Source organism: Oncorhynchus masou, unplaced genomic scaffold (assembly GCF_036934945.1).
Source record: "Oncorhynchus masou masou isolate Uvic2021 unplaced genomic scaffold, UVic_Omas_1.1 unplaced_scaffold_711, whole genome shotgun sequence".
Lineage (NCBI taxonomy): Eukaryota > Metazoa > Chordata > Actinopteri > Salmoniformes > Salmonidae > Oncorhynchus > Oncorhynchus masou.
The window spans coordinates 18,959-40,389 of NW_027013576.1; the positions used below are offsets into that span (position 1 = coordinate 18,959).

Here is a 21,431-nt window from a genome sequence, read left to right on the forward strand (position 1 = left end):
CCCAGAGTAATATCAGACACTAGCCACCCCGCTGACAGCTGAGTCCCCACTCTGTCAGTCACTCCATCAAACACTGTGACAGTCCCCAACAACACAACAGTAGCTACAGTATGCTGTGGTCCTGTGTACAGTGCAATGCCCACGGCAGATCACACTTACATTTACATTTACATTTAAGTCATTTAGCAGACGCTCTTATCCAGAGCGACTTACAAATTCACGGACATTCCCTTTCTAAAAGTCAACACACACACACGCTTGTACGCTCACACACTATCACAGGTGCTCACATGCACACACATGCTTTCCCACACTTGCTAATGCAAGCACGCACACACACACACACACACACACACACACACACACACACACACACACACACACACACACACACACACACACACACACACACACACACACACACACACACACACACACCTCAGGTTGCCCCTGTGAAGGCAGTCTAGGCCTGGACTTACCCTGTAGCTGCATGACTGTATCCCATGTCTGTGTGTCGCTGTCGGATTCCCCCAAAGTTGTTCTTGGTGTGTCCTCATAATAAGTCCTCTGTGTGGTGTTGATGCAGTGTATCTGTCCTCTTTTGAATACTGAAACTGAAATGCACTGTGGTCGTATAGTGTCCTCTGTTCTGTGCTTGTGCTGTCTATACCGGACAGCCTCTGCTGACACACAGACAAACTGACAGACTCCTGTTCTTCTGACCCAGCACACACCTCGTATCACCAGAGACACAGAGAGAGGTTCACACAGAGGTCAAACCCCCTACTACGACCCAGCCAGCCAGCCTGGAGAAGAGGTCAAAGGTCAGCCAGCAGGAAGCAGAACCCTCACTCTGCCGTTTTCTCCTCCTTTCTGCAGCGACGACCTTCCTCCAGACTCACCCTCAGGTGAGGAGGGTAAGGGAGAGGGAGAAGGGGAGCTCCAACCCCAGGTCCAACCCCAGCAGCCTGAGCTCCAAGCCCAGCCCCAACCTGAACCCCAGCCTCAGCCTAAACCCGAGGGCACGAGCGTGGGTGAAACACAGCAGGAGGTCACCCCCGCAGCCTCCCGCTCACCAAGTGGAGGGGAACTCGAGCAGGAGGAGGGAGAGCGAGGTGATAAGGAGGAGGAGATAAAGCAGAAAGAGTTGGTGGATTCGCAGCAGGAGCAGCAGCATGAGGGGGAGGCAGCAGTAGAGGCTGAGGTGGAGGAGGAGGAGGAGGATGGGGCAGAGGCTCGGGTGGGAGCGGCGGGGAGGAGGGCCAGCCTGCACCACACAGCTTCGCCCATGAGGGTGCAGCGCAACGGGGCCTGCTCGCACTCCGCCACCTCCGACTACGAGCTCTCGCTCGACCTCAAAAACAAGCAGGTAGGGTGTGTGGGGGTGGGGGGGAATGGTGTGATATGGGCGGGGGTAGGGGAGAGGGGGCTCGGCTTGGGTTGTACTGTATGTCTTGTGGTCTTTGTGGTCATTTGTTGAGGTTCTGTCTGAGGTCAAGGCTGTTTGTTTTGTCTGTTGAGGCTGTTGTTGATTTGGTTCATCTGGGATTGTTTGTTTGTTATGGCTGTTTTTGTGGATTGGCCTCGGAAGCCAGTTGATTGACATTATTTGCCTTTGAAGTTGGCTCTGCAGCTGTTCTTAGGGTGTTTTGGGTTGTTGAGTCTTTCTCTCTTCTTCATTAACATGAGTCATCATCATCATCGCCACTGTCATTTTCACCTTCATTGACATAACATGGCTTTTGTCTTTTGAACAGATGTTGAACAGTGACCTTCTACTGAGGCGAAGTGTGTTTTGTTCTCACAGTACCTTCTTCTGCTGTGTGGCAGCTTGCTGTTTAACGAATGGCTCACACTGTGTGTCTAAGTGTCTGGGAGGTTTTTAAATGGAACACATTTAGTTGCTTCCCACCGACTCTTTCTCTCACTCACACAATCACACATTCTCTTGTGTAAATGATACATCGTCATGGTAACAGAATGAAGTAATATTCCCGATGGTGGTTGTGCTGCTTGCATGGACTAAACTCATGTCTTCTCTCCTGGTCTGTTTGTCTTATGTTGTTTTCACCTTAACATCATATGTTCAGAGTTGCCATATGTCTAGACTAGAAACTCTACTGTACATGTAGTAAGTGTTCAGGAAATCATCCATGTGTGATGGCCCTGCTAACATACAGAGACACATCTCCCTGTTCTGTGTCTCACATCTCATTTACATGGTGTGTGTGTGTACGTGCTCGTGGGCGTCTGTTTGTCAACTCCGTGTGTGTATGTGTGCCTGTGCATGCATGCATGTGTGTGTGTGTGTTCTCATCATCCCATTCATCTGAGACGTTGGATTCATCAGACACTCATCTGCATATGAGGGGCCTTGACACTGCATATGAGGGGCCTTGACACTGCATATGAGGGGCCTTGACACTGCATATGAGGGGCCTTGACACTGCATATGAGGGGCCTTGACCACCCCATTCCCCATGAGTGGCCTTCAACCAGGTAACCTTTCCATTCCCCATCCCGTCCACTGACCTTCAACCAGGTAACTTTCCATTCCCATTCCGTCCACTGACCTTCAACCAGGTAACCTTTCCATTCCCATTCCGTCCACTGACCTTCAACCAGGTAACCTTTCAATTCATCTCATCCACTCCCATCCATTCCCATTCCGTCCACTGACCTTCAACCAGGTAACCTTTCCATTCCCCATCCGTCATCCTTTAACAGGTAGCCTTTCCATTCCCATTGAGGGTCCACTGACCTTAACCAGGGGTCCACTGACCTTCAACCAGGTAGCCTTTCCATTCCCATTCCGTCCACTGACCTTCAACCAGGTAACCTTTCCATTCCCATTCCGTCCACTGACCTTCAACCAGGGCCTTGACACTGACCTTCAACCAGGTAGCCTTTCCATTCCCCATCCGTCCACTGACCTTCAACCAGGTAGCCTTTCCATTCCCCATCCGTCCACTGACCTTCAACCAGGTAACCTTTCCATTCCCATTCCGTCCACTGACCTTCAACCAGGTAACCTTTCCATTCCCCATCCGTCCCCTGACCTTCAACCAGGTAACCTTTCCATTCCCATTCCGTCCACTGACCTTCAACCAGGTAACCTTTCCATTCCCATTCCGTCCACTGACCTTCAACCAGGTAACCTTTCCATTCCCCATCCGTCCACTGACCTTCAACCAGGTAACCTTTCCATTCCCCATCCGTCCACTGACCTTCAACCAGGTAACCTTTCCATTCCCCATCCGTCCACTGACCTTCAACAAGTTAACCTTTCCATTCCCCATCCGTCCACTGACCTTCAACCAGGTAACTTTTCCATTCCCATTCCGTCCACTGACCTTCAGCCAGGTAACCTTTCCATTCCCATCCCGTCCACTGACCTTCAACCAGGTAACCTTTCCATTCCCCATCCATCCACTGACCTTCAACAAGTTAACCTTTCCATTCCCATCCCGACCACTGACCTTCAGCCAGGTAACCTTTCCATTCCCATTCCGTCCACTGACCTTCAACCAGGTAGCCTTTCCATTCCCATTCTTTCCATTCCCCATCTCATCCACTGACCTTCAACCAGGTAACCTTTCCATTCCATTCATCCCACCTTCCAGGTAAGGTAACCTTTCCACTGACCTTCAACCAGGTAACCTTTCCATTCCCCATCCGTCCACTGACCTTCAACCAGGTAAGACAACCTTTCCATTTCCAGCTCTCACAAAGATCATCAGTCACACCTCAAGACCAGAGAAAGAGAAAAGAGAGAGAAACTTGTGAGCGAACAGTGTAGTTCTCAAGGTGTAAAAACAACAACTTGCTGAACCATATACAGTGCCTTCATTTACGTGTTATAAATAAATCACTTACCTTTGGAGATATTTCTCTGGTTGCAATCCCAAGGGTCCCAGCTACACAATGAATGGTCGTTTTGTTCAATAAAGTCCTTCTTTATATCCCAAAAACAAATTCAATAATCCAGTCTTTCAACATGCATACAAAGGATTCCAAAATGTTACCAGCAAAATTCGTCCAAACTATGTTTTTTATTAATTGTCTAATATCAAAATAAAGGATAATATTTCAGACGGAGAATAGTATGTTCAATAGCAAAGGAAAAGAACGAAGAATGCGCCCACATTCACGCTTGAAAAAAGACTACTTTTGCCCTCGTGCTCAACTTGGAACGACAACAAATACTTAATAAAAAAAAATATATTTTTAAACCTTGTATAAAGACTGTTGACATCTAGTGGAAGCCATAGGAACTGCAGTCTGGGAGGCGGAAATAAGATCTTTCAATAGCATTGCATTGGAAGTCATTCCAAGCTCAACATTATTTTTTTATGGATCAATTTTCCTCAGGTTTTCGCCTGCTATATCAGTTCTGTTATACTGACAGACATTTTTTAAACAGTTTTAGAAACTGCAGAGTGTTTTCTATCCAATCCTACCAATTATATGCATATCCTAGGTTCTGGGCCCTTGGAACAGGCAGTTTACTTTGGGCACGTCAGACAGTCGGGAATTCAGGAAACTAGCCTTACTCGCAGAGAGGTTAACCAGAGCGACTTACAGTTAGTTGCCCTAATTCACCCCTTATCACCCTCATCCTCACTCTTGTTTCACCCATTATCTCCATCATCCTCACCCCTATTTCAACACTCCTCTTCCTCATCGTCACCACTATTTCACCCCTTATCACCCTCATCCTCACCCCTATTCCACCCCTTATCTCTCTTACGCTAACCTCTAGTCCTGATTAAGATTTAACCCCCCCCACCTCGTCACTCTTTTAATCTCTCTTTTAAAGAAGATCTCCTTCACTGCCTCCCTCTCTGTGTGTCAGGATTGCTTCACATGTCTGATGTGTTAGATTGATCTTCTGTCCTGAGAGAGAAACTCCAGATGAGGTTTCATTTCACAGCCTACTGGTGGGCAGTAGGTCCTGCCACAGATTAGCGTGAGAATGATCCCATCACATGGACGATACATTGATTACTGCAGCAACAGCCCCTAAGGCTGTTTATACAGATGAAGTCGGAAGCATACATACACTTAGCTTGTAGTCATTAAAACTCATTTTTCAACCACTCCACAAATTTCAACCACTCCACAAATTTCTCAAACTATAATTTTGGCAAGTCGGTTAGGACATCGACTTTGTGCATGACAAAAGTCATTTTTCCAACAATTGTTTACAGACAGATTATTTCACTTATAATTCACTGTATCACAATTCCTGTGGGTCAGAAGTCTGCAAACACTAAGTTGACTGTGCCTTTAAACAGCATGGAAAATTCCAGAAAATTATATCATGGCTTTAGAAGCTTCTGATAGGCTAATTGACATAATTTGAGTCAATTGGAGGTGTACATGTGGATGTATTTCAAGGCCTACCTTCAAACTCAGTATCTCTTTGCTTGACATCATGGGAAAATCAAAAGAAATCAACCAAGACCTCAGGAAAATGTTTTTAGACCTCCACAAGTCTGGTTCATCCTTGGGAGCTAGAGATGAATGTACTTTGGTGCGAAATGTGCAAATCAATCCCAGAGCAACATGAAAGTACCTTGTGAAGATGCTGGATGAAACATGTACAAAAGTATCTATATCCACAGTAAAACGAGTCCTATATTGACATAACCTGAAAGGCCGCTCAGCAAGGATGAAGCCACTGCTCCAAAACCGCCATAAAAAAGCCAGACTATGGTTTGCAACTGCACATGGGGACAAAGATTGTATTTTTGGGAGAAATGTCCTCTGGTCTGATGAAACAAAAATATAGCTGTTTGGCCATAATGAACATCATTATGTTTGGAGGAAAAAGGGTGAGGCTTGCAAGCCGAAGAACACCATTCCAACGTTGAAGCACGGGGGTGGCAGCATCATGTTGTGGGGGTGTTTTACTGCAGGAGGGACTGGTGCACTTCACAAAAATGATGTGGATATATCAAAGCAACATCTCAAGACATCAGTCAGGAAGTTAAAGCTTTGTCGCAAATGAGTCTTCCAAATGGACAATGACCCCATGCATACTTCCAAAGTTGAAGCAACATGGCATGGCTTAATTAAGTCAAGGTATTGGAGTGGCCATCACAAAGCCCTGACCTCAATCCCATAGAAAATGTGTGGGCAGAACTGAAAAAGCATGTGCGAGCAGGGAGGCCACTAAACCTGAGTCAGTTACACCAACTCTGTCAGGAGAAATGGGCCAAAATTCACCCAAATTATTGTCGGAAGCTTATTGAAGGCTAACCGAAACGTTTGACCCAAGTTAAACAATTTAAAGGCAATGCTACCAAATACTAATTGAGTGTATGTAAACTTCTGACCCACTGGGAATGTGATGAAAGAAATAAAGCTGAAGTAAATAATTCTCTCTACCATTATTCTGACATTTCACATTCTTAAAATAATGTTGTGATCCTAACTGACCCAAGACAAGGAATTCTTACTAGGATTAAATGTCAGGAATTGTGAAAAACTGAGTTTAAATGTATTTGGCTAAGGTGTATGTAAACTTCCGACTTCAACTGTATGTGCTCACGTAGAGAGCTTTCATAGGATAAATGCCATAGTATATAGCTCACTCTATATTTAACGTAAACGTTTTTCAGAACCAACATTTTGGTATTTGGCAATGTAAGTATTGAATATTAGTACAATCATAGTTAATCATGACCAGGGCAAAGGTAGTGTTCACAAAAGGCTTTTGGTGTATTCTAACATCAATATTCCTGTCATTAGAATCTCCTTGCTCAAGGATAAGCTGAGCCACAATGTGATTTTATACAGAATACATTTACACAGCATAGCCTGCTCTGTAGGTAGTATCAGCAGTAAAGAGCTCATTGCAAGTAAAAACCGTGGATCCAGTCAGTCCTGTAAAATAACCATTGGTCTAATAGCATTAGTTGTACAAGTGTCCCAGTTGATAGGCTGGTTGATGAAGGCTCCCTCCTCTAACGGCTTTTTCCTGAGTCCCATTTGTCGAATTCCCTCAATTTTGTCTCTGGGCCCATAATTGCCTTTTTGTTCCGCAGATTCCTTCTTGAGAAAGCATTGGATTCGAGCCTCATTAATCAAACTACATTTATCTCTGTAATGTTTCTCAGCGGCGGGGTGAGGGATGTTATCAGACTGCCTGTGTTCCCTCATAATCACACTCCAAACCTCCACCAGAGAGAGGGGATATTTATGAGCAATACATCTCACAATGCTATTATGGAAATGCGAGCTAAGTAATCCACATCAACCCAACTTTTTAAGGCAGATTTTATTGTTGAGGGTAGAGGCACTCCGTGTCTCAAAGTTCAATATGTTTACCCGAGTGTCTTTAAACTGCTGATGCTTAAAAATGGGTGGATTAGCACATTTTATCACACTGTTGGCTGGGTATGCTGAGAGCAGTGAAAACTGATCGTGTCCCGTATTCAATACTCTAGAGATGAAATGTTTTGAAAGACGGGTCGATGGAATCCTGTCAAGTTCGTTTTTTATCTTCTGCCAGCTTTTTGCGTCGGTTGAACTGTCACACTTCATGCCTTTTGAGAAGTGAACGTAGAATCTCCAACTGCCTCTCACAACAAAGGTTAATAAACCTCAAAGGGTTGAAGCCGATGCTCAATAAGTCAACTACTTACTCGACCTCAGTGCTCCAGCCATTACCACGAGCACATTCTCCCTAATTAAGATGCCACCAATCTCCTGTGCTTGACCTACTGTAGGTTATCGCCTGACTCTCTTACGTTGTTGGCACCAAATGAATCTCCATTCCTGGTAAACAGTAAGAGGTGTTCTGATTGATGCTCTATTCCTCAGAATTAGCTGTAGCCCTTTTTATGTTACAAAGCACAGTATAACGCCATGATCATGTAAAGTTGACAATTTTCCTGGTGCAAATTAACTGACCTGACATGAATGAGCTTATAATTAGGAGGTAGCATTAGTCGTGCCCTCTCAACTATGTGTTTTCTGCATGCAAATGTAATCATCTGCTATTTAATCTCTGTGCCAGAACTTAATTTGAGGGTGACACTCATAAATATACATGGGTCACTAAGCTAAACGTCAATGAATACGATGAACGAACAAATTCAACTGAGGATACCTTTTTCTGAACACAAAATTCTTCAAAATCCCTGAAGTGTGTTTGGCTCATAATTGACTTCAGGCTGGGTTTGCATATGTGTTCATTTTGTTGTCCACCTGTATCGTGACATTTGGTGAGATGAAGTGAATGGGTTGCGTGACAGACTGTGAATGCCAGCTCGTCCTTGGAGACTATTCACCCAGATGAATGCAGCCAGGGAGAAGGCCAAGAGATAACATCCATTGCACATTTCTCTGAATAGCCAGATCTGATAAGCCAGAACAGAAAATAGCACTTCAAAAAAACAGATTGTTCCCCATAGAAAGTCTGACCTTTAATATTGGAAACCATTTTCATTCCTGGCATAAACATCCCCCCGAAAACAAACTCTGAACGCGCTATTTCTGCGAGCCTTGGGGTATTAATATTTCAGTGGCAAAGAGGCAGAGTCCCATCTCTCATACACAGACTGGTCTTGTTTCAATTCATCACCAGCAACTCCATACGCTCATCAGGTCAAAGGCCTGGTTGTGTGTGAATTCTGTCTGTCCTATAAAGTCCACTTGGCTCTCGCCCTTTGACCCCCTAGTGTGTAACGTTTGGTTATCAAACCATATTATAACCCCAAAATACCATTTGCCTCATGTTAGATCGGTGTCACCTCAGCATTTTTAAATAAATATTTCTGGATTTTTCCATTTGAAGAGTTTATCAACCAGCTAATTATAAGAATCAGGTGCACTAGATGAGGGTTTTCACTCCATCCCAGGAACAGTTGTAAAACCTGATTCAGATTTATCAACCAGCTAATTACAGGGTTGGATGAAAACCTACAGGATGGTAGCTCTCCAGGATGAGGGTTGGAGTGAAACCTACAGGATGGTAGCTCTCCAGGAACAGGGTTGGAGTGAAAACCTACAGGATGGTAGCTCTCCAGGAACAGGGTTGGAGTGAAAACCTACAGGATGGTAGCTCTCCAGGAACAGGGTTGGAGTGAAAACCTACAGGATGGTAGCTCTCCAGGAACAGGGTTGGAGTGAGAACCTACAGGATGGTAGCTCTCCAGGAACAGGGTTGGAGTGAAAACCTACAGGATGGTAGCTCTCCAGGAACAGGGTTGGAGTGAAAACCTACAGGATGGTAGCTCTCCAGGAACAGGGTTGGAGTGAAAACCTACAGGATGGTAGCTCTCCAGGAACAGGGTTAAAACCTACAGGATGGTAGCTCTCCAGGAACAGGGTAGGAGTGAAAACCGACAGGATGGTAGCTCTCCAGGAACAGGGTAGGAGAGCCCTGCTCTACCATATCTCCATTGCCTCTCAGTCTACCTCTTTTAGTTCCACTACCCACCTTCCCCCTCCATCCCACCATCTCTCTCCTGCTCACCCAGGCTTTCAGTGTCTAATGGAGATGGCAGAATGTACCAGAGAGATACAGGCTCAGATAAAGCTGTGATGGGACCTAAATTCTTTATGCGCCGTCCCCTACCAACTCATTCGGAAGGCAAAACAAACAAGCCAAACTGACGCCTTTAATCAAACGCAGCCCCCTCCCAGCTCCCGGCTCAGATCCAAGGCTACCTCTGCCTCAGACATTATTTCTGTCATTCGTTTTGATGAGTGACAACTTTGTGAGGGATGGGTTGTGGTTATTACCTTAACTCTGTTTTTTTAAGCCTACCCATTCTGTCCAGGCGAAGTCAGTAGAGTGACGAAGCTGATCTTGTCATATTGAGTGTGTACTCAAAGTTCCGTCTGTCTGAACATTCCAGATAGATAAAAAGTGATGAATATTCAAGGCAAGGCCCAATACCGGTCTGCGGGAAGAGAAAGCGATGTTCTCATTCTGAGATGCCTCAGAGAGACTATAGACTATAGCTTAAAGGGCCAGGCTCATTCAGAATGACTTTAATATTCTCCCAACATCTCTTCCCTTTCTCACAGAGGCCTCGCTGCAGTGCAATGTAAAAGGGATCAGATAAGATGGATTTCTCAGTGTCATTTCGGTTTTCTAAAGAGCCTTTCTAAGGGATGGAGTTCTCCAAATGACAATGGGCCGAGATTGCATCACGCTGCAGCCACCCCACTTATCGCAAATTGCAAAGCCTAGTGTGCATTATTGCATGGCTATCTGTTCTTCCCCATAGAAGTCTATAGGATGCAGGTGACTTTGCTTGGGACTGCAGAGTAGTAGTTGAAAGTTTCACGTTGATCCCCTGGTTTCCCCGCAATCCCTTCTAAAACCATTCGCCCAATTGCCTTTGAGCCACAGGGGGGATATTTGACGTGGACGGACTCAATCCATATATATTTCGGATCCTGTCCTCAAGTCCTCAACTGAGCAGACATATGTCGAGAAACCTTGTGACAAGATGGAGAATAGCACCACATTGTTGCTGTTTTCCCAGAGAACATGGGAGAGATCAATCCATGGGGATAGTGTAAAGGGTTGACACAGTTTAACTGAAGAGGGTATAACTGGCACATCCATAGGCCAGAGATTGCCACAGCCATCACATGCAAAGAAACTCAAGAAATATATAGAATTTGATTGTTCTGTGAAGAGAGTTGGTGAAGGTTCCATGCATTTTTTAAAATCCCTACCCAAATCAAATCAGAACTGCCTTTTATCTCACAGTCGTTTATTTCCAGGCACAATTAATAGCTTTCAGGTTATTCAGTGTAGAAGAGAGAGTCGAGTGCATCTCAATTGCACCCACAGATAGTGGTTCTGATTGATTGACAATGAACGTTTTGGCCACACAGATATGAGACAGATAGTAACACATTTTTCTCCCTCTCCTAAATATGCCTTTTTTTCTGTCAAGATCATTTACTATCAGCATCTCTTGCTGAAGACCCTGGCCGTGACCCCACTCTACTATACTGTATAATACCATGCTGCTGAAGACCCTGGCCGTGACCCCACTCTACTATACTGTATAATACCATGCTGCTGAAGACCCTGGCCGTGACCCCACTCTACTATACTATATAATACCATGCTGCTGAAGACCCTGGCCGTGACCCACTATACTATACTGTATAATACCATGCTGCTGAAGACCCTGGCCGTGACCTACTATACTATACTGTATAATACCATGCTGCTGAAGACCCTGGCCGTGACCTACTATACTATACTGTATAATACCATGCTGCTGAAGACCGTGACCCCACTCTACTATACTGTATAATACCATGCTGCTGAAGACCCTGGCCGTGACCCCACTCTACTATACTGTATAATACCATGCTGCTGAAGACCCTGGCCGTGACCCCATACTATACTGTATAATACCATGCTGCTGAAGACCCTGGCCGTGACCCCACTCTACTATACTGTATAATACCATGCTGCTGAAGACCCTGGCCGTGACCCCACTCTACTATACTGTATAATACCATGCTGCTGAAGACCCTGGCCGTGACCCCACTCTACTATACTGTATAATACCATGCCGATGAAGACCCTAATGACCCCACTCTACTATACTGTATAATACCATGCTGAAGACCCTGGCCGTGACCCACTCTACTATACTGTATAATACCATGCTGCTGAAGACCCTGGCCGTGACCCCACTCTACTATACTGTATAATACCATGCTGAAGACCCTGGCCGTGACCCCACTCTACTATACTATATAATACCATGCTGCTGAAGACCCTGGCCGTGACCCCACTCTACTATACTGTATAATACCACCTGGCCGTGACCTACTATACTATACTGTATAATACCATGCTGCTGAAGACCCTGGCCGTGACCCACTCTACTATACTGTATAATACCATGACCCTGGCTGAAGACTACTCTACTATACTGTATAATACCATGCTGCTGAAGACCCTGGCCGTGACCCCACTCTACTATACTGTATAATACCATGCCGCTGAAGACCCTGGCCGTGACCCCACTCTACTATACTGTATAATACCATGCTGCTGAAGACCCTGGCCGTGACCCCACTCTACTATACTGTATAATACCATGCCGCTGAAGACCCTGGCCGTGACCCCACTCTACTATACTGTATAATACCATGCTGCTGAAGACCCTGGCCGTGACCCCACTCTACTATACTATATAATACCATGCTGCTGAAGACCCTGGCCGTGACCTACTATACTATACTGTATAATACCATGCTGCTGAAGACCCTGGCCGTGACTACTATACTGTATAATACCATGCCGCTGAAGACGTGACCCCACTCTACTATACTGTATAATACCATGCCGCTGAAGACCATGGCCGTGATACTATACTATACTGTATAATACCATGCTGAAGACCCTGTGACCCCACTCTACTATACTGTATAATACCATGCCGCTGAAGACGTGACCTACTATACTATACTGTATAATACCATGCTGCTGAAGACCCTGGCCGTGACCCCACTCTACTATACTGTATAATACCATGCCGCTGAAGACCCTGGCCGTGACCCCACTCTACTATACTGTATAATACCATGCTGCTGAAGACCCTGGCCGTGACCTACTATACTATACTGTATAATACCATGCTGCTGAAGACCCTGGCCGTATAATACCATGCTGCTGAAGACCCTGACCCCACTCTACTATACTGTATAATACCATGCTGCTGAAGACCCTGGCCGTGACCCCACTCTACTATACTGTATAATACCATGCTGCTGAAGACCCTGGCCGTGACCCCACTCTACTATACTGACCATGCTGCTGAAGACCCTGGCCGTGACCCCACTCTACTATACTGTATAATACCATGCCGCTGAAGACCCCCTGACCCCACTCTACTATACTGTATAATACCATGCTGCTGAAGACCCTGGCCGTATCTGTGACCCCACTCTACTATACTGTATAATACCATGCTGCTGAAGACCATGGCCGTGACCTACTATACTATACTGTATAATACCATGCTGCTGAAGACCCTGGCCGTGACCCCACTCTACTATACTGTATAATACCATGCCGCTGAAGATGACCCCACTCTACTATACTGTATAATACCATGCTGCTGAAGACCCTGGCCGTGACCCCACTCTACTATACTGTATAATACCATGCCGCTGAAGACCCTGGCCGTGACCCCACTCTACTATACTGTATAATACCATGCTGCTGAAGACCCTGGCCGTGACCCCACTCTACTATACTGTATAATACCATGCTGCTGAAGACCCTGGCCGTGACCCCACTCTACTATACTGTATAATACCATGCTGCTGAAGACCCTGGCCGTGACCCCACTCTACTATACTATATAATACCATGCTGCTGAAGACCCTGGCCGTGACCTACTATACTATACTGTATAATACCATGCCGCTGAAGACCCTGGCCGTGACCCCACTCTACTATACTGTATAATACCATGCCGCTGAAGACCCTGGCCGTGACCCCACTCTACTATACTGTATAATACCATGCCGCTGAAGACCATGGCCGTGACCTACTATACTATACTGTATAATACCATGCCGCTGAAGACCCTGGCCGTGACCCCACTCTACTATACTGTATAATACCATGCCGCTGAAGACCATGGCCGTGACCTACTATACTATACTGTATAATACCATGCTGCTGAAGACCCTGGCCGTGACCCCACTCTACTATACTGTATAATACCATGCCGCTGAAGACCCTGGCCGTGACCCCACTCTACTATACTGTATAATACCATGCCGCTGAAGACCCTGGCCGTGACCTACTATACTATACTGTATAATACCATGCTGCTGAAGACCCTGGCCGTGACCCCACTCTACTATACTGTATAATACCATGCTGCTGAAGACCCTGGCCGTGACCCCACTCTACTATACTGTATAATACCATGCTGCTGAAGACCCTGGCCGTGACCCCACTCTACTATACTGTATAATACCATGCTGCTGAAGACCCTGGCCGTGACCCCACTCTACTATACTGTATAATACCATGCCGCTGAAGACCCTGGCCGTGACCCCACTCTACTATACTGTATAATACCATGCTGCTGAAGACCCTGGCCGTGACCCCACTCTACTATACTGTATAATACCATGCCGCTGAAGACCCTGGCCGTGACCCCACTCTACTATACTGTATAATACCATGCCGCTGAAGACCCTGGCCGTGACCCCACTCTACTATACTGTATAATACCATGCCGCTGAAGACCCTGGCCGTGACCCCACTCTACTACACTGTATAATACCATGCCGCTGAAGACCCTGGCCGTGACCCACTCTACTATACTGTATAATACCATGCTGCTGAAGACCCTGGCCGTGACCCCACTCTACTATACTGTATAATACCATGCTGCTGAAGACCCTGGCCGTGACCCCAATCTACTATACTGTATAATACCATGCTGCTGAAGACCCTGGCCGTGACCCCACTCTACTATACTGTATAATACCATGCTGCTGAAGACCCTGGCCGTGACCCCACTCTACTATACTGTATAATACCATGCTGCTGAAGACCCTGGCCGTGGAAAACGCTACGTCTGGAGCAAACACAACACCTCTCATTACCCGAGATTACCATCCCCACAGTGAAGCATGGTGGTGGCAGCATCATGCTGTGAGGATGTTTTTCCTTGGCAGGGACTGAGAAACTCGTTAGAATTGAAGGAATGATAAGGGGTGCTAATTACAGGGAAATTCTTGAGGGAAACCTGTTTCAGTCTTCCAGAGATTTGAGACTGGGACAGAGGTTCACCTTCCAGCAGGACAATGACCCTAAGCATAGTGCTAATGCAACACTTGAGTGGTGTAAGGGGAAACATTCAAATGTCTTAGAATGGCCTAGTCAAAACCCAGATCTCAATCCAATTGAGAATCTGTGGTAGGACTTAAAGATTGCTATGCACCAGTGGAACCCATCCAACTTGAAGAAGCTGGAGCACTTTTGCCATGAAGAATGGGCTAAAATCCCAGTGGCTGGATGTGCCAAGCTTATAGAGACATATCCCAAGATAATTAATTGTAATTGCTGCAGAAAGTGGCTCTACAAAGTATTGACTCTGGGGGGGGTGAATAGTTATGCACGTTCAAGTTTTCAAGTTTTGTTGTCTTATTTCTTGTTCGTTTCACAAAAAAAATATTTTGAATCTTCAAAGTGGTAGGCATGTTGTGTAAATCAAACGATACAACCCCCCAAAAAATCTATTTTAATTCCAGGTTGTAAGGCAACAAAATAGGAAAAATGCCAAGGGGGGTGAATACTTTGAATACTTTCGCAAGCCACTGTATATATATATATATATATATATATATTAGCACTTTCCCCTTAAACCACTCGAGTGTTGCATGAGCACTATGCTTATAGAATGTACTATGAATAATAGAATGTACTGCCAACCTAAAACAGACTTATTACAGAATTATTATTATTAAATTGATAATTCTTATCACATAATGCCTCCTTCATACAGGCACCTTTCATTTTGTCATTTCATTTCTCCTTCATATTCTACCCTCTTACTTTCTTGTCTAACTCATTCCCTCATTCTGTTTCCCTCCCTCTCTCTCTTTACCTCCCTCTCTCTCTTTCCCTCCCTCTCTCTCTTTATCTCCCCCTCTCTCTCTTTACCCCCTCTCTCTTTACCTCCCTCATTCTGTTTCCCCTCTCTCTATTTTTACCTCCCTCTCTCTTTTCCTCCCGCTCTCTCTTTACCTCCCTCTGCCTCATTTACCTTCCTCTTTCTCTTTACCTCCCCTCTCTACCTCTCTCTATCTTTACCTCCTCTCTCTTTACCTCCCTCTCTCTTTACCTCTCTTTACCTCCTCCTCTCTTTACCTCCCCTCTCTCTTTACCTCCTCTCTCTTTACCTCCCCTCTCTCTTACCTCTCTCTCTTTACCTCCCTCTCTCTTTACCTCCCTTTCTCTTTACCTCCTCTCTCTTTACCTCTCTCTTGACCTCCCTCTCTCTTTCAGCTCTTATATTGATATTATGTGCACCATGGAGGGTGAATATTGAAAGTGTAAAACCTTTGTTAATTATAAGGCAGCCTCTCTCTCCGTGCTGATTGATCCCGCTGTACACCAAAAGGATTATGGGTCTCGTAGGTGCTACATTTGCAGCGTCTTGTCACCCACCATTACTTTTCTTTGCTCTGAGTAAATGTTCAGGTGTCCAATATTTTTTCCTCTCTAATGACCATTTTTTGGGTCGTTTACACGTTTACATGTTCAGGTTCATGTCCATTTGCATTAGATCCTATCAATGTCATTGTGTTTCAAAGGTCATCATGGTCACCTCTTGTCAGTTGGAGTAATTGCAGCCTTATTTGTTTGGAAAGTATCACATTCATTGTATTTTTGGCAATTTAAAGGAGGTATTCTGGGCAAGTCTTTGTAAATGTGGATGCTGGTGTGTAGAGATGGCATCTTGTTCATCTTGAGGGAGAACCAAGTGGTAAGTGGTATTATGGATGTCCTTTGTATTTGTGTTGTCTCCCTGCTTTTATCTCCAACTCCTCTGCCTACAGCCAAATCCCCTCTTCATGTCATAGAATGTTTTGTTACCCAACTGCCTTGTACTGTCAACTGCTGCATGTAGCATTCAAATATCCAAGCAGCTCAGTTTCACTCATACCTCTCCTGTCTCCCTCTCCTCCGTGTTTTCCAGATCGAAATGTTAGAGCACAAATACGGCGGCCACCTCATCTCCCGCCGCGCTGCCACCAAGATCCAGACCGCCTTCCGCCAGTACCAGCTCAGCAAGAACTTCGAGAAGATCCGCAACTCCCTGCTGGAGAGCCGCCTGCCGCGGCGCATCTCCATGCGCAAGGTGCGCGTGCAGAACGCTGAGGGCTTCTCCGCCGAGCGGGCGCTGGCCGAAGGCTGCAGCCTGGCGGGTATCCCCCTAGTGCGCTCGCCATCACTGCCCGCCACAGTGGGCGGCACCCTGACCGACCTGGAGGACTCATTCACAGAGCAGGTGCAGTCGTTGGCAAAGTCCATCGACGACGCACTCAGCAACTGGAGCCTGAAGACCATGTGCTCCCTCCAGGAAGGAGGGGCCTACCAGTTCAGTGCAGAGTCCTTCAGTGCGGCCGGGGGAGGAGGGGAAGTGGGAGGAGGAGGGTTGGACCAGGCTTTTCTCCAGAGCATATCAGGTGGGGAGAATACAGGCGACCTGCCCCGCAGCGCCAGCAAGCTGCTGATGGCCTTCCGCGACGTGACCGTTCAGATTGACAATCAGAACTTCCGCATGTCCTCCTCCGTCATGGAGTCATCGGCCTCTGTCTCCATGGGAAACTGCGTCCAGCAGCAGCAGGGGGGTGCAGCCACCACCCCCACCATGCCCACCGCTCCCCCGCCCTCACCACCTAAAAAACACTCCCCTCCTCCCCCTGAAGAGATCCCCACCGAACCCACAGACCCTCCTGTCCCTCCCCACGAGCCCCCTCCGCCCCCGGAACCAGTGGTAGAAGGAGAGGGGCAGGACGCCGACTTCCCTGCGCCCCCGCCCAGTGAAGAGGAGCTAGAGGAGGAGGAGGGCCAGCAACCCCCCTTGACCCCCCTGGACAAACTAGCCAACCCACAGACCCCAGAGGTGGTTGTCCAGCCCGTCCAGCCACCTCAACCCCAGGATGGTGCACCCTCAGTGGCAACCCCATCCACCGAGGCCCTGGAGGCCAAGCGGATCGGCTCGGAGACGGCTGAAACCAGTTCCGAGCAGATAAGCTGCAGCAACAGCACTTCCACGGAGGCACGCTCGGCATCGGAGGCCTCATCCAAGGAGGCCCTGCAGGCCATGATCCTCAGCCTGCCGCGCTACCACTGCGAGAACCCGGCCAGCTGCAAGTCGCCCACACTCTCCACCGACGTCATGCGCAAGCGCCTCTACCGCATCGGCCTCAACCTTTTCAATGTGTGAGTACCCAACCATTCCCTCCTCACCCAGACTGGGTTAGTGAAAGAAATATTGTGGACATTAGGTGATGATGCTATTGCTAACATCTAGCCAGTGATCGGCGAATGGGAGTGAACTGACAAAAATTCATCCATGGACAAACAATGCTCTTACATGACACACACACACACATAAGGGTGGGGGTTTACAATCATGGATCTCACCATGAGACAGCACTTTATTACAAGGAGGCTTAAAAATATATGAGAAAAGAAAGACCTCTTCTGTTCTCCCAATTTAAAAAAGGGAAGTATCTTCTGTAAGTTTCTCAATGCTTTTCACTGCTCTCAGCTTGCATCTCTCTCTTTCTCCCTGCCTCTCTCTCTTTCTGACTACACATATCATTCTCTATTTACATCTCTCACACTAAACATATCTTTCTCTATTTACACCATCTCTCTCTCTCTGCCCTTTTCCTCCCCCTCTCTCTCCCTCCCTGCAGCTGTGGTTAACCGCCTCTGTTCTGCAGAGCGCCTGTCACCTTCTGTTTGTCTTTGCGCCCAGCAATATCTTCTCTCTTTTATCTGCGGCTGTCTCCTCTCCCCTTATATGGTCCATATCCACATAAGCCGAGATCAGCCTGGAGAGGGAGAAACTGTATGCCATGATCCCCAGATTAGAATACCCCAGATGTCGTCATTAAGGGACGTCTCTATATTGTCCTCTAATAGTTGTTTTAAACATGGAGCGTCTGTGAACCTCCCAGAACGAGAGGGAGAGAGAGTGTGAGGGAGAAGGTGGTGGGGAGAGGGAGAGAGAGTGTGAGTGTGAGGGAGAAGGTGGTGGGGAGAGGGAGAGAGAGTGTGAGGGAGAAGGTGGTGGGGAGAGGGAGAGAGAGTGTGAGGGAGAAGGTGGTGGGGAGAGGGAGAGAGAGTGTGAGGGAGAAGGTGGTGGGGAGAGGGGGAGAGAGTGTGAGGGAGAAGGTGGTGGGGAGAGGGGGGATAAGGTGGTGGGGAGAGGGGGAGAGAGTGTGAGGGAGAAGGTGGTGGGGAGAGGGAGAGAGAGTGTGAGGGAGAAGGTGGTGGGGGAGAGGGGGATAAGGTGGTGGGGAGAGGGCGAGAGAGTGTGAGGGAGAAGGTGGTGGGGAGAGGGAGAGAGAGTGTGAGGGAGAAGGTGGTGGGGAGAGGGAGAGAGAGTGTGAGGGAGAAGGTGGTGGGGAGGGAGAGGGGGAGGGAGAGGTGGTGGGGAGGGAGAAGGTGGTGGGGAGAGGGAGAGAGAGTGTGAGGGAGAAGGTGGTGGGGAGAGAACTGCAGAGAACGGCCTCCACGTAAAAGCTGAGGGACATGCTGCAGCATCATCACAGCAGACACACACCCACACACACACAAGTATAAACACACACAAATATAAAACACACACACACACTTACACAATTATACACACACACACACACACACATATACATTGAGGGAAAGTATTCAGACCCATTTTTTCCCACATTTTGTTATATTACAACCTTATTCAAAAAATGGATTTAATGACAAAGCCTCATCAATCTACGGGACAGGGGGACCCCTTAATGACAAAGCAATTTTTTTTTTGACATTCAGACTCTTTGCTATGAGACTTTGCTATGTTTCCATAGATCATCCTTGAGATGTTTCTACAACTTGATTGGAGTCTGCTGTAAATTCTATTGATAGGACATGATTTGTAAAGGCACACACCTGTCTATATAAGGTCACACAGTTGACAGTGCATGGGAGAGGGAGAAAAACCAAGCCATGTCGAAGGAATTGTCTGTAGAAGGGGTACCAAAACATTTCCGCAGCCTTGAAGGTCCGCAAGAACCTTTAAGAATAATTTAAGAAAGGGTTAACTGGAGGGGAAGGTGGTCTGTGAGGGAGAACTGGGGAGAGGGGAAGGAGTGGGGAACCACCTGCCTGTCCAAACTGAGAAATTGGGAGAGAAGGTGGTGGGGTCAGGGGGAGGTGGCCAAGAACCCGGTGGTCACTAACACAGAGCTCTAGAGATCCACTGCGGAGATGGGAGAACCTTCCAGAAGGACAACCACTTTTTCAGCACTCCACCAATCAGGCCTTCCTGGCTAAATTTTTTCCCAATTCTGGCCCTTATTCAAACCATCACGGTCACCTAATAATCCCCAGTTTACAAAGCAAAAATAGTTTTTTTTGATTCATCCCCCTTTCCTATGAGACTCGAAATTCCCCAGGTCGTTGTTTCCAAATCAGAATGTTTCTCAGTTGATTAGTCTGGTAAAATAATTGATAAATGATTTGTAAATACAAATATAAATGGTAGAGTGGCCAGACAAAAACCAAGCCATGTCCTCAGGAAAAAGGCACATGACAGCCCAGCTTGAAGGAGTTTGAATAAAAAGGCACCTAAAGGACTCTCAGACCATGAGAAACAAGATTCTCTGATGAAACTAATGTCTGACACAACTAATGTCTGGAGGAAACCTGGCACGGAGGAAACCTGGCACCATCCCTACGGTGAAGCATAGTGGTGGCAGCATCATGCTGTGGGCATAATTTTTCAGCTGCAGGGACTGGGAGACTATTCCCCAGGTTATTGCTGAAATGAGAACGTGTTCTCAGTCAACTTAGGAAAAAAGATAAATATAAATAAGATCCTTGATGACAAAACCTGCTCCTGAATGCTCAGGACCCCAGACTGGGGCGAAGGTTAAACTTTCAACAGGACAACAACCCTAAGCACACAGCCAAGACAATGCAGGAGTGGCTTTGGACAAGTCTCTGAATATCCGTGGGTGACCCAGCCAGATCCTGGACTTGAACCTAATCGAACATCTCTGGAGAGACCTGAAAATAGCTCTGCAGCGACGCTCCCCATCCAACCCGACAGAGCTTGAGAAGATCTGCAGAGAAGAATGGGGAGAAACTCCCCAAATACAGGTGTCAAATCAAATCAAATGTTATTAGTCACATGCGCCGACTACAACATGTGTAGACCTTTTACCGAAATGCTTACTTACGAGCCTGTAACCAACCTGGCCAAGATAAAGCAAAGCAGTTCGACGCATACAACGACACAGAGTTACACATGGAGTAAAACAAACATACAGTCAATAATACAGTATAAACAAGTCTATATACGATGTGAGCAAATGAGGTGAGTTAAGGGAGGTAAAGGCAAAAAAAAGGCCATGGTGGCAAAGTAAATACAATATAGCAAGTAAAACACTGGAATGGTAGATTTACAATGGAAGAATGTGCAAAGTAGAAATAAAAATAATGGGGTGCAAAGGAGCAAAATAAATGAATTAATTAAAAACAGTGGGGAAAGAGGTAGTTGTTTGGGCTAAATTATAGGTGGGTTATGTACAGGTTCAGTAATATGTGAGCTGCTCTGACAGTTGGTGCTTAAAGCTAGTGAGGGAGATAAGTGTTTCCAGTTTCAGAGATTTTTGTAGTTTGTTCCAGTCATTGG

General features: G+C 46.6%; 1 protein-coding gene across 1 annotated transcript in view; it reads left to right on the forward strand.

Moving 5' to 3' along the window:
* The first annotated feature begins 714 nt into the window (after window positions 1-714).
* Window positions 715-21,431, forward strand: part of LOC135537106 (IQ motif and SEC7 domain-containing protein 3-like) — a 114,556-nt gene continuing 93,839 nt past the window's right edge. Inside the window, 2 exon segments of the mRNA XM_064963302.1 lie at window positions 715-1,369; window positions 16,728-17,977. Of these exon segments, the coding sequence (XP_064819374.1) occupies window positions 1,289-1,369; window positions 16,728-17,977 (1,331 nt within the window). The 5' untranslated portion in view covers window positions 715-1,288.